The 14,441-nt window shown below is 38.1% G+C and overlaps 1 protein-coding gene across 1 annotated transcript in view; it reads right to left on the bottom strand.

Moving 5' to 3' along the window:
* LOC133096174 (protein piccolo) overlaps positions 1-13,449 on the bottom strand; it is a 370,525-nt gene extending 357,076 nt beyond the window's left edge. Inside the window, exons 1-2 of the mRNA XM_061197659.1 lie at positions 13,199-13,449; positions 5,663-7,367 (exon numbers count right to left, since the gene is read on the bottom strand). Coding sequence (XP_061053642.1) covers positions 5,663-7,367; positions 13,199-13,449 — 1,956 coding nt within the window. The remainder of the gene's footprint in view (positions 1-5,662; positions 7,368-13,198) is intronic.
* Between the last annotated feature and the right edge of the window lie 992 nt (positions 13,450-14,441).

Genomic DNA, 14,441 nt, shown 5'->3' on the forward strand with positions numbered 1-14,441 from the left:
TTATTTGTTTGTGTCCTCCTTTAAATCACTCCGTTGTGGGAGAGAAGCATTACTTCTTCTCATTTTCTTTTGAAAGCCCTACTTTTCTTATGAGGGCCTTTCCTCAGGCAGTTCATCCCTTCATTTGGAGAATTCTTTGGCTGTAGCCTAAGCAGAAGAAAATAAAGCCTCTTCCTACCCACTGTCTTCCACTGGCGATTAGGAAAGAGTCCACTTGTCCTGTTTGTTCCTCCTGTAGTTCTGTAATTTATTACTTGATCACTACCTAAAACCCACTGTTGCTTTCTGTATTTGTGGATGCTAAGCTCAGAGCTTCACTGAGGTTCCATCAGGAAGCCACCTGACAGTGGTTTCTTTAGCTCTGTTTCTGTCACCACTTTTCCATTTACTTTCTATCTTCTAGGAATTCTTCAACCTGCCTATTTATGTTATTGGTGGTCTTTCCCATTTTCTTGAACTGCTATACTTTTTTTTCATGAGTACTTTTTATTATTGTTTTTATTTATTCATTTTTTTTTTTAACTGAGGTATACAGAACTACTATACTTTCAATCTTTTAAAACTGGGACCTCTAGAGAGGAGGTGAACGCATATGTGCTCAGTCCTCCTTTTTAAAAAGAACCGTGTTGCTGTCTCTGCTTAGAATTTGGGGTGACAAATCACCTTTGTGCTAAAACAGCAAGCAACTAAAAAGAGAATATTCGTTTTTCTAAAAGTTCTTTCTGCTACTCCATCATCAGGAATGTCTTACTGGCTTTCTTTCTCCACAGGTTCCAGCCTCCTGACATTTGGCATATCGCTACTCTTTTCTTAACAGAATTTTCCCCCTCAGTTTCTCCTACTAGAAGTAGCAGGCTGATCCGCCTAAAAGAGGTGGCCAGTTAAGTCATTTTGCCAACCTGAAAAATTTCAGTCATTTTTTGTTTGTTCTTTAATAAGTTGAGAGAGTGTATATGGAAGTCTAAGTGTGTTTGTTTTTTATTTTTATTTTTTAGCTCCTGAGAGATGGCCATGTTTTTGTTAAATAAAACATCTAGTTTCAGCCAAGATTAATGATTAATGGCCATCATGATCGAAATAATATGAGCAAAAAAAAAAAAAAAACCACCCACCTAAATCCACTTTCATCACTAACATTTGGTTCACTATTAACGGTCTAAAAAATGACAAGTCATTTCATATATTACAAAATTTCCTAAGAACCAGGAGAATTATCACACATTAGGAATAAGTCTTTAAATCTCTCCTTAAACCTACCTGGTCCCAGCCTAGACATCAAAAGAGATAAAGTAAATCAACAACAAGAAACACTGTAGTTACTAATTGTAAAGCAAATGTTCAGTTTCTGTGTCAGAAAGCAAACCCAAAGAGTGAACCTGTGTTGCTGAGATTAACTCCATGAATGGACTAGCAAGAAGAGATACAGCTATAAACTCCTCTTAGCAAGAAGAGATACAGCTATAAAGGCTAGGCTTGGAGCCAGTGGATTCTTAAGGTTTATCTGAACAGCACACATCTTGACAACTACCAGAGAGGACAGTTAATTTAAACGTCATCCCCTTCACACAAATATTTGGGTTATCTAAGGTATGGGTGTGTTTGCGTGTATATGTATGTGTACGTGTGTGTATATGTGTGTCAGGTGGGCAGAGGTGGGAGAGAGCTGGCAAATTTAGTTAAGGAAGTAAAAGTCCCCTTTCCTAAAGCTTGTGTCTGGGTGTTGATACCTCTCCAGCCCTTCTCCTCAGACCTAGTAGTCATTTAAGAGCCAGGATGTTCAAAGCAAATATAGTCATAATTCTGCTTTGGTAACAAAAATATATCAGAGAAATTCTCCTGGTCTTTTCAAGGAGTGATACAAGAGACCAGGATTTTTTTTTTTTTTTTTTTTTTTTTTTTACCCAATAGGCTGTAAAAGTAATAATATAGAGAATAACTTGCATATAAACTCAAACTTGAAAATAATAAATTCATGTAAATTAAAGTAGTATAGAATGTCTAGTCTCTGGCGCTGTCTTGCGTGGTAAAACTGTTTACTCAATCTGGGTATTTTTGGACAATTTGACCCATAAGATTACATTTTTCCTTATAGGGAAAAAAATGAGAATTAAAATGAAATGTTACAATTAGTAATGTAGATCAAATGGCTCTTGATTGCTATCTCAGAACCCAACAACTTATGATATTGTATCTATGCAGAAAACAATTGGAGAGTAAACTGTCAAAGTCAACTCTGTTTAAAATATTAAGATTATCTATGACACATATTACAACTTCAAAAGAACTTCATATATTGAAAAATACCTTCTCATACAAATGTTCAGCTAATCCTCCTAAAAACCCAAGGTGTTTAACAGAGAACACGTTATTTCCATTGTTTATATGGTATCACTGTTACAGAAAGTGTAAATGACTTGCCCAAGCTCATCTCATTAATAATGGGGATGCTTTTTTTTTAGCCAGTGAGACCCTCTACCTGCCCCCACATTCCCAACTCCTGTCAAGTGTGTCCAAATTCTTATCATTCTTCACATTCCCAGCTCAAATACTTCTATTTCCATGAAGATAGTTGTGATACCCCCCAAAGATAGTGATGACTTCGTTTGACCTCATCGCACTTTCTCTCTTCTTACCACGAGTAAATGGATTTGGAATCAGAAGATTTAGTTTGGGTTCTGGTTATTTACTATCAGGATGATCCTAACATAGTAACCACTTGAACACCAATTTTTTCCCATAAGAGAAAACAGAATACATGACCATAGAGTTATCTGGAAATTTAATTTTGATAAAACAAATAAGGAACTATGTGAACTGTAAAGACCTATACAAAGTTACTTTTCATATATATCTATTTTTTCCTTTCTTATTTACAACTTTTATTTCCCCAGTTTTCTGGTAGAAGGAAGACTCCATATCTAACACATACTTGATTCTATCAAAGTACTTGATGGTGCTTCGCAACTTGGCATTTGATACACATTTGTAAAATGAATGAAGGATTGAATGTATGACTACATTAAACAAGGTAAGTTTCATAAAGCAGAATGCTCACTGCTACCGACTAAATGTGGAAGACCTAAATCTGACTTCAACTTCTCTCCAATCTCATTGCCCATTTCTTCCCCACCACTTCAGGCAACCTAGATTTATGCCTGATTCCCTAAATACACCCTGTATTATTCTGGCTCTAGGTCTTAGGCTAAATCATTACCCCCTTTCATGTTCTTTATCTGTTGAAATAATATCCATCATTATATACCTAGCACAAATGCCATTTTCTCCATGAAGTTTTCCTTATCTCACCCACTGGAAATGGCACTTCCTACTTGGAAGTTCATAATGTTTGCTCATGTCTCTCACAGCTTTTATCATTTGACCACATATTTCCTTGTGTGTGTATGATCTAACCTAGTACATCTGGATCATGTTAAGATCAGCATTATGTTTTACTTATCTTTATATCCTACCAAACATGTAGTAAAATGTCTTCCACGTTGTAGGTACTCAAATAATATACATGGCTTGAAGGTCCAACTACAGGTTTCTGCCTTATAAATTGCCACAAAAACATGACAAACATTTTACAAAAAGATCATCTACTGTTTGAAGTCATTATTACTACACATTCCTATCAAGATGGTATACTATGGGCAGAAACACATCTTTATCAGAATTTATATATACATATATATACACACACACACATACACACAATATGGAATATTACTCAGCTGTAAGAAAGAATGAAATTTTGCCATTTGCAACAACATGGATGGACTTGGAGGACACTATGCTAAGTGAAAGAAGTCAGAGAGAGAAAGGCAAACACTGTATGATATCACTTATACATGGAATCTAAAAAATACAAGAAACTAGGGGTTATAACAAAAGAGAAGCAGACACACAGATGCAGAGAACAAACTAGTGGTTACCAGTGGGGAGAAAAATGGGGAAAGGGGCAGCATGGGGGTAAGGGATTAAGAGGTACAAAACTATTATGTATAAAATATGCCACAAGGATATATTGTACAACATGGGGAATATAGCAAATATTTTATAATAACTATAAATGGAATATAACCTTTAAAAATTGTGAATCACTATTGTACACTTGTAACTTATATAATTTTATACCTCAACTATACTTCAATAAAAAAATTAAAAGATAAAAAAAGGATGTGGAAAAAGAAGGTTAAGATATGAAAAAAAGCTACAAATACATAAACCAACTATTTATAATCTGATTTCCTCCATAACTTAAATGTTCTTATTAATTGCAATTTTATCATTAAAGTATGGCTTATCTAAAAAGTTAAAGTACTCAATATGACTTTTGGTGAAAAGAGTAAAAGATACTTTAGCAAAAAAACAGAGGTTGACATATTTCAAATGGACATCATTTTCAACTTTCATCACAGTAAGTATCCAAACTAACGTAACAGCTACCAATAATTATCACTGTTGTTTTTATCAGACCATAGATTTCATTTATAACAAGGGTACACAAGTCTCCTCTCTCGCGGATATTTAAATGACATAATCCTTCATTGCCTGCTGCCTTCATTCCTTCTTGTGCATTATGTGCACATAATGCACACACAGCCCACTGACAGCTGTTCTCTAGATGGACTCAATGGTTTCTGTGCCTTCTCATCGGGTAGGGGCTACTGCATTTCTTTTAAAAATGTATTCTTTCAAACCCTAAGCCCTTTTATTCTCACTTAATTTATATTATTATACCATCTTCACTGTATTATTTCTTAACTCCAGAGAATTTCTAAGTTCTGCAGTTTTGTTTTCTGCCCCTTCCCCCTGAACGTCCCCAAATCTCTACCTATTAAAATGCTATTTTATTCAGGGCCTTTAAGCACTGAGTTGACATTAACTGACCTGTTGAGAATAACTTTTCTATCCTGAGTCGGAGTAAACAACCTTGAACTCATTTGTGTCACAACTGGCTCCTTCATGATTCAGTCTGCCAGGAAGGCTTACCCAAAGACTTGGAGTTATAAACTGTGATCCTTCTAAGAAGATACCCATAAAGTTGAACCTGTTCTAATGACTTCATTTTTTGAAGTGACTTACGCTGTTACGAATGACTCTCAACTAATGAGGGAAGCATGCTCTCATAGTGTATAGCAAAATCACTGGCAGGAAAAGGGGATGTGCAGTTTGAAAGAATGTACTCAATTTCATATCGAAATTGTATTTAGAATCTGAAAACATTGTCCACTTTTTTTCACAGCATAAATAGGATCCCATTTAAGAATATCATTTCAAGAGTATCATGGTAGGTAGGAACATGAATTTAAAAGTTAATGTAAAAATTAATATAATGTAATAATAGTGTGGATTTTACCCATAGAATGCAATGAGTAAAAGCTCAGCATCTATCAATCAATTCATACTTCCTTTATGTGCCAAATTTATCAGAAATTGTAGCAATATTCTGGAGAAATATTATTGGAGAAAATGTTGAAAAACTCTAATTTACATTTGGCAGAGAAGAAAAAGAGGAAAGTAGGAAGGAAGGAGGGAAAGAAGAAAAGAACCAGAGAAAAACAGTGCCATCCTATCGTAACAGCAATAAACTAAGCACCATTTGTGGAAGATGATGATATGGTTTAAGAGCATGAACATAACGAAAAAATGCACTTACCTCGGTTAAGTGAGGATTGGGGTTAAAACCACAGAGGCTACAAACAGTGGTTTGACACTCAGTGCATGTGTTAAAATTGGCCTTTTCTGGAACATGCAACAGAAGTTCAGTGGTATTGCAAAGAGGACAGATGGTTTTTGGGAGGCCTCGTACTGGAGTCTGTGCTGCAGATGGAAAAGTTTGTGGCTGCAGAGGTTTCCCTGTTTGGCTTACTGGTTTTGTAGATTGTTGAGGAGGGGGCTTTGCTGGGCCAGGCTGCTGAGGAGGGGGCTTCGCTGGGCCAGGCTGCTGAGGAGGGGGCTTCGCTGGGCCAGGCTGCTGAGGAGGGGGCTTCGCTGGGCCAGGCTGCTGAGGAGGGGGCTTCGCTGGGCCAGGCTGCTGAGGAGGGGGTTTCGCTGGGCCAGGCTGCTGAGGAGGGGGCTTCGCTGGGCCAGGCTGCTGAGGAGGGGGCTTCGCTGGGCCAGGCTGCTGAGGAGGGGGCTTCGCTGGGCCAGGCTGCTGAGGAGGGGGCTTCGCTGGGCCAGGCTGCTGAGGAGGGGGCTTTGCTGGGCCAGGCTGTTGAGGAGGGGGCTTTGCTGGGCCAGGCTGTTGAGGAGGGGGCTTCGCTGGGCCAGGCTGTTGAGCTGGAGTCTTGCCTGGCCCAGGCTGCTGGACCTGAGGCTTCGCTGGCCCAACCTGCTGAGCTGCAGTCTTTGCAGGCCCAGGTGGCTGAGCTGGAGACTGTGGCCCAGGTTGGTGAGCCGGGGATTTCGTTGTCCCCAGCTGTTGGGCCGTGGGCTTTGCTGGCCCAGGTGGCTGAGCTGGAGTCTTTGCAGGCCCAGGAGGCTGAGCTGGAGACTTTGGCCCAGGAGGCTGAGCTGCAGGCTTTGTTGTTCCTGGTGGCTGGGCCGGGGGCTTTGGGGTCCCTGGCTGTTGAGCTAGGGCCTTCGTTGGCCCTGGTTGCTGAGCTGAGGGCTTTGCAGGCCCAGGCTGTGGTGTGGAAGGTTTTCCAGGTCCAGGCTGCTGGGCTGGAGGCTTTCCAGGACTTACTTGGTGAATAGGTGGCTTGGATGGGCTTTGCAGTGAGGGTTTAACTGACTCTCCCCTTACCGTATCTGTCTGTTTAGTCTGAGGCCTGGCTGCATCTCTTTGAAGTGGCAATTTTGCGTGGTCTGTCTGAGGAGCCTGGGTGAGGCCCTGAGTTGGCTTTCCTGTTTCTGGAGGTTGCGATTTAATTTTTTCTGGCTGCTGAGGAGATACTGATTTGGGAGAACCGTCCTGCTGAAGCAGGGCCCTCACGGGTCCTGGCTGCTTAGGAACTGGCTTGGGTGACTGTTGTTGTGATGGAGGCTTTGTGATTCCTTCAGGTTTTCCTTGTTCCTTCTGAGATATTTTTTGTTTCTTGGCGGCTTCTTCCTGGGAGGCATCAGGGTCTGATATCAAATCAAAAGGATTGAATTTATTTACAACAGAGGAGACAGCACTTAAAGGATTAACCTCTGAGAGGAAGCCAGGCATCATACTAGACTTGTGCTCTTCCTTAAAATCAGTTCTGGATTTCGATTCTTTCAAGCTAATAGTGGAAGGACTCCTTCCAGGCAATTTCTGCTCTGACCTCAGAGTGTCTGTAGTTCTACTTTTACTGAGACCAGGCTGAACTGGACGCCCAGGGTCCGGCGGTTTTCCTGGTTGCTTTGGAGATTGACTACTATCCAACTCTTGTTTCCTAGAAGAATGAAACAAAAGGAAGTGAAAATAATGGAAACTATCCCAACTCAAAATAATATTTAAAACCTATTACTTTCTTACATCTTCAAAATTATGAATGTATAAATATAACTAAAATCCATTTTTGCAGCATCCTATAAGTAATCATAAAATTTTTAATGTCTTTGTTACTTTCTTTACATGGGTACAGATTTTCAACACGGAAGTGAAGAGGAAGGGGAAAAAACCCCATACTTGCTACTATAAGTAATGAACTATTAAGATATCTAGGCAGAAAGTATTTAAAATAAAAATAATTTACATTTACTTAATAGAATCTAGCCATACTTAAAACCTATTTAAACATATTAACTCAACAGATCAATGCAAAGCCATGTTCCAGTACTTTTATGCTCACAGGATGTATCCTTTTTAACCAAAAGTTATAGTCAAGGAATGTTAGCCTCCCAAATACTAGCACACCAAGAAGTGAAAATATTCATTTTTAAATGAGATTGCTGCAACTGTTTTTTTGGGTTTTTTTTTTACTTAATATTAGAATTTACATTAGCTACATAAGACATACAACATGACATCACGGGATCTGGTAAAGGAGGTTTTCAGGGACTTTGAAAAAGCTGATCATCTACTCAATTTTTGACAGAATATCTGTCAAAAAAGGTAATATCCATCAACTATTGTCCTTATTAAACTTTACAGAATAAGAATTCCTACTTTAATTAGAAAATTCTGAGAAACAATTCTTTCTTGTGGAAGGACAGTGTTATTTCATTCAATTATTTTTCCAATAGCATTCTTAATCTGAGATCTCTCAATGTAACAATATGATGCTTAAAGCATCTTGAGACATAGCCTGATGTACAAATAGCAACAATCTGGTTGTGACCCCACTTTTGAAAAGTACTGTTACTTTCCTCAGAAGAAGAAAAAACATAATGATCTCTTTACTTAATGTTTTCTACACCACTTACTATTACCATTGTTAATTAGACATTATTATTGACAATGACTTAAAAATGCAACAAGTAATTAATTTGCAAGTTTTCTTTTAACTCATAGACAAATACACAAGATGGATTTTTTTAAAATAGTTTTGGAAACATCAATTTTAAATGACTATGGCTCAATAATTAAAATACTTGTTTCTCATATACACTTTTATCAAGTACGTTAAATTTTAAACAAGCTATTTTTTACTGATAAAATTGCAACTAATAAGAACATGCTGCATTAGAATTATGGGATAAATCAAATTATAAGTATTTTGTTTGATATATGTAACATTAATTTTGGAAAAGATTTCTTTTTAATTAAAAGAAAAGAGATAAACAGAGTGATTCAGTAGCACTTAAAATATGAGATGATCACAATAAATTTCTATAGGTTTTAATTTGTTTTAATAAAATTTACCTACTAATGGACCAGACTATAACTTTTTCATTTCAGGTCATCTGGTACTTATTATGAATTAAGTTTTTAAACTTCCCCTAATGATACAGAAATTTGAGTACAGATCAAGATGTAAGGCATAGTAGGAAGAAACACAGAAGTATTACTTCTAAACAGCAAAGGGTCAGAAAGAAAATAATCTATAAATGGCAATGTATGCCACAAAATGATTTTCTAATAAAAGATGAATAAACAGAATTCTTAGTTCTGGCAATTTCCTCCAGGAAAAAAGGTTATGAAAACTTTAGATACTACCATGTCTCTGAAGCCTGTACTTAAATAAGGAACTAAAATTATTATCCTAATTGATTCCAACAGTTCTAAGATATCTTTTAAAACACACTGCTACATATTTCCATTGGGGAAAATAATTTTCAATGTTTCCTTATAGGCCTCATTATGTGCTCCCTTCCATATGAAGGCAAAAGAACCATAGTAAACAACCCCAAATGGATTATTTTCAAAAAGTTCCACTGTTTAGATAATCACATTATTCTAGAAATGTTCCATATTCAATTCATAAAGTTTACCATTCCCTTGAGGGGCAGATGCTTAGGGACTATCCTATAAGTGTTTAGGCATTTTATTAAAGAAATCTATATTTAAACGAGTACCCAAAAAATTTATTAACTAAACTGTGCTCTCTTGAAAATACTATTAAACTTAATCACTGTTTTTGTGATATTATTTCACTTAATCCAACATATGTACAAAACAAATAAATTTTGTGAATACCAAATATTTGTGATAACAATAAACACCAAAAGTTAAAGGAAGCTGCTTGCATTAGAAATTATAACTGCATGTACTTCCTATGAATATTAAGTTGTATTATATTATAGAATCCCCCTGTGAGAAAATACCCACACAGCTATGAAGAAGACTACAATTTAAACTTAGTTTTAGTTGCTATAATTATGTAAATAAACGTCAAACATGGAGATCTGGGAGTGAAAAATAGAAAGACAATCATTAAGAGAAGATACAGACTTAATACCAAACAAAAATATAAAGATGTCTTAGCTAACTATGTCTTTTGATGAATTTGTTTGGTATGACAGTTGTGTTAAAAAGAATGACCAAAATGCAATCTGTGTCTTGTGTACTAGACTATGAATTCCTAGGGAGAGATATGTTTCACTCATCTTTTCATCACTAGAACCAAACCTGGTAACTAGTAGATGCGTATTAATGTTTGATGAATCAATGAATGAATGAATAACAGTGAGTGAACAAATGAATGAACATATCAGGTTTTTGTTTCCCTCTAGATTAATGTCTCTTGAATCCTTTTCACTTTAAATTCTTCTACAGGTCTTGTAAGATATAAATGGAAACATTCCATATCCGTTTTGGTTTGCTGCTCTAGGAAGAAAAACAGTTGTGGAGGTGTCTACCCAGCAGTGGAGGTCTTAAGGAATGCTAAAGAAAATAACTGATTCAGTCAGAATTGTTACTAAATATTCTACTAATCAGAAGTGTTCTCCAGTAAAGCTCTTCTCCTATGACACATCTGTAGGTGTACATCCAATGAGTAGAAGACGTAATAAAATTGCATTTCCCTGCATCGACAATGAATCGAAAATCCAGAATCATTTCATTTGTAAGCTCTAACTTCTAGCTTCTAACTACTCAACTCTTATACAACTTCCCTTTTCATTTTACTATTGTCATCCTCAGATTAGAATTTTTCTTTCACAGGTTAACAGGAAAAAAATGTTTTAGCAGCAAATGAGATAAACATGCATTCAAGACTAAGAATATAAAAGCAGTTGGAATACTAAAATATTTTAAAATGTAACACAACAAGCAATGACACTTCACAGTGTTAAGTCATAAAATTTTATAATAGAAATATAAGCCACTTTAGGAATGTCCGTTCATTTGTATATTGCAGAGAATACTAAGACTTAAACAGGCTAAGAAATTAATTCAAGGTTATAAAACTAGTTAGTCACAGAAATCTGGTATCCTAACTCCTGGTGGGCAGGAAGGGGAGGCAGGATTTCCAGTACATTGCACTGACTTCTCCATATGTAAAAGAGTATAGATACATCAAAATAACTCATAACAGTGAATAATTCAACATACAACTTGTCTGCAGCCATCACTGCCAGTGCCATTCACTGCTGATATTGATATTACTACTCTTTATATGTATAGTGTTCCTTCAAATTAAAATCCAAGCAAAAATGTTCCTGTCAACTTTTAATTAATCCTTACTATGGCTCTACAAGATGGGTAAGATAAGTATTATTGCCTTATTTAGAGGCAAGGGAACTTAGGCACATATGGCTGAGAAGCATATATAATTCGCTATGAGTCAGTTAAAATTAATAAGGTCTCTGGGCTCTCAACCCTTATTTCTTTAAATAAATAAATAAATAAAAGTCAAAGCCTACCCTGTCTAATTCGCACCACATAATCTCCTAAAACTTGAAATGATTTGGATATACTTTCTTATATATACTTAAATTAATATGTGTTTCTTTGGTTATCACATAGGGGGATAATAACTTTCCAAAATTAAAGACATTTATAGAAATCTTTCAGTAAAATATAAGCAGGTTGCCAAAATCAGACGCATTTACACATTTCAATGAAGCTTTCATCAATAACTGTTTAGGCCGCAGACTACCTACTGATAAGAATTCTACCGTAACAAAAACATCAACAGAGAGCTTTAAAAGTACGCTATCTGATACAAATACTGCACAAAACACCATACTTTCATAGGCTGAAATAATATTTTTTAGCCACCCTCTGAATACAAGTAAGAAATTTAGAAATCAAAGCTCACACTCTTCTTGGTATTTGTAACCAGCATGCTAAACCTGTTGCTTGTGCCTCTTAGGAAAAATTGTAGAAGAGTTGGCACACATTTCTAAAAGGTTAATAAAAGTATTGTACCTCATTATTACTCTAGAAAAATCTAGTATATGAACATTCAAAATTTTTTCTAAGTCAGGTTTTAAACAGTAGAGAAAATAGTACATATCATAAACTGTACTCTTAAGGAAATAGATAAGAAAGGCTTTATACCAAAGAAATAGCCCAATATACTACTAGTTTAAAAACACAGAAAAATATATTCAATATAAAAAAGCTAGTTTTTACTAGTAGTGTTGGTTCCCCTTCAAGAAAATAGGGTTTTTAACTGATATAGTTTACGCATTTAAGATTTTATGTGAAAAATATTGCCTCTATCCCCAAAACATTTTACATTTCTCCTGTATTAGTTACCTGACAAAATTATATGTATATACTTATATTATAGCTTCTAAGTGTTTTTATTTTATGAAGTACAGGATAAGAGCCTACACCTATATCCAGATCTTTCATATTTCCAGTATCTCTAACGAAAATTGTTAGGTTATCATAAAGCAGGAGTGGTTTCAGGACCACGGACAGAGGAGTGTTCTGTCTCTGAACACGCTACGAGGGTGCAAAGTTAAAGGGTTTGTTTACAATAATAAAGGCAGGGCAGGCACAGTGATTATACCCTCTTAGTACTCTAATTAGAAAACAACTAATTTATTGGGATGGAGGAACACAGAGAGCTAGAGGGGGAAATGAGTACGTTAATATTATAGATTAGCTCTTAACTGCCTGTCCAAGTTGCCATTTGTTTTGTCTTTAAAAGTATGTACTGAAAACTAATTTGAAGGTAACACAAATTCACATGTTCTTCCGTAAACTGTAAGATGCTTTTCCATATAAAAGAGCGGTGGTTTAAAAAATAGCATATGCTAACTCATAAATACACGTACAGCACCTGCACTGTTGTGACCAAACCATCTGTTTAATGCCACACATATTTTAGGGTTTCTCACTGAATATAAAAGGTGTATTTATTCTATACCTTCTACCTAAACAGCTCCTGTTCTCCTCTGGGGGGTAGGGTGGGAAGAAAAGACAAATCACCTCCAGGGGAATTAAAGGTATTGTTACAGAAATATTTATACATCATTCACAGAGAAAAAGACCCCGAAATGACTGAGGAGGTTTAAACAGAAACAGGTAAACACCCAGCTCTCTCCATTTCCTGACACGTCCGTTTTGTATTAATGGAAGACTTCCAGATTAGTAAAACACTGGAGGGCGTCTCTCCACGCCACCCTAGACAGAAAAGGTTCCAAAAGGCCAGAAATCACAACCTAAAATCACAGTTCCAAGAATGCAACCCTTGACTATCCCAGCAGAAACTCTATAATGCATCATTTTTATCCTGCCCAACAGAAAGCTTATGTTCTCTTTACCACCACCCCATTAGGGAGAATAAAATGAACGGAGGCGACATATATGTACTGCCGTGCTGGCACATATGTGCACAGGAAGTTGTACATATATGCCCGGACATATACATCATGCTGTGCGTGCCTGTGCATAGAAGGAGGCTCCGCAGAGGCCGGAGGAATGCTTCCCTTGGGCAGCCCCTGCGCCCTTGACATGACAGCAGCGATCTGTCTCCTCTCCTCTTCGCTCAGCTGGCTCAGATCCGCCTCCATGCCGGCCGGAGTCACGGTGTGCAAGGGGCTCCCCGCCCCGCCAGCCCCTCCTCCGGCCGCCGCTGCTGCCGCCGCCAGCCCTTCGGGGAGCCCTTCCCCTTCCAAGCTCGCCTCGTTGCCCATGGCTTAGGGAAACTCAGGGCCACCGCGCTCCCTCCTTGTGCTGCCTCCCCGCCGGGAAGCCCGTGGCCGGAGGAGCAACCGGAGACGGGGTCCGCCGCAGGGCGTGCAGGCGGCGAAGTCCCTGAACACCAGGCGGAGATTAGTCCCTCTTGCAGGTGATGACCGAGGCCAGCGCCTCCTCCATGTTGGACAACGCCAGGCAACCTTTGCAGAAGACAACTCCCGACGCCGCCTCAGCGCCCCAAGCCGGGGAAAAGCAGATCTGAGCGGTGCCAGCCGGGCGCCGTCTGCCCATCCCACCGTGCCCCGCCTCCTCGCCGGCGCCCTCGCAGTGCGCATGCCCCTCTTGGAACAGGTGATGCCTGCGTCCGCACCCATCCCGCTCGGCGTCGCTCTGTATCCTTCCTCACTCTCAGCACCGACTTAAAGGAGCCCAGCGAGCGCAGAGCTAAAAAGCAGAACGAAACAGCCGACGTTTCTTTCAGGCATATTTCAGGGTGCCTCAACCCGAGTTTTAGCGGACTACATTCAAGGGGACCGGAAGGGGGTTTGAGGGGCGGTGTCTGTTTCCATTCCATCTTTGACTCATGGGATTTGTAGTTTTTTTCTTTTCCTTTTTTTTTTTAAGGGAGAATTTTTAAAGATTCTAGGAATGTTTTCAGGTAACTGGAGATTAATAGAGAAGCCTGATACCTTTGGGACAAATTTCCCCAAAGGAGATAAAACTGGCCGTTTTCATTTAGATTTTTGCCAGAACAGTTATTTTAGAATCTTAGATACAGTATAAGTAAGAAGGTAAGGTTTTTGAATGCTTACCGCTGTGTTGTTCCCTAAAGGGACTACGCAAAAGTAAAGATTTGGAGAAATTGCGGATAGGATACTGTAGTAAGATCCAGATTGTCGAATATTAAAATGTTACAATAGTGTGAACTTTTAAGACGTGTGTTCAACCCTTTTTTGTACAACTGTGGGCCCAGTAAGAAAAATTAATT

The sequence above is a fragment of the Eubalaena glacialis genome, chromosome 8, assembly GCF_028564815.1.
Source record: "Eubalaena glacialis isolate mEubGla1 chromosome 8, mEubGla1.1.hap2.+ XY, whole genome shotgun sequence".
Taxonomy (NCBI): Eukaryota; Metazoa; Chordata; class Mammalia; order Artiodactyla; family Balaenidae; genus Eubalaena; species Eubalaena glacialis.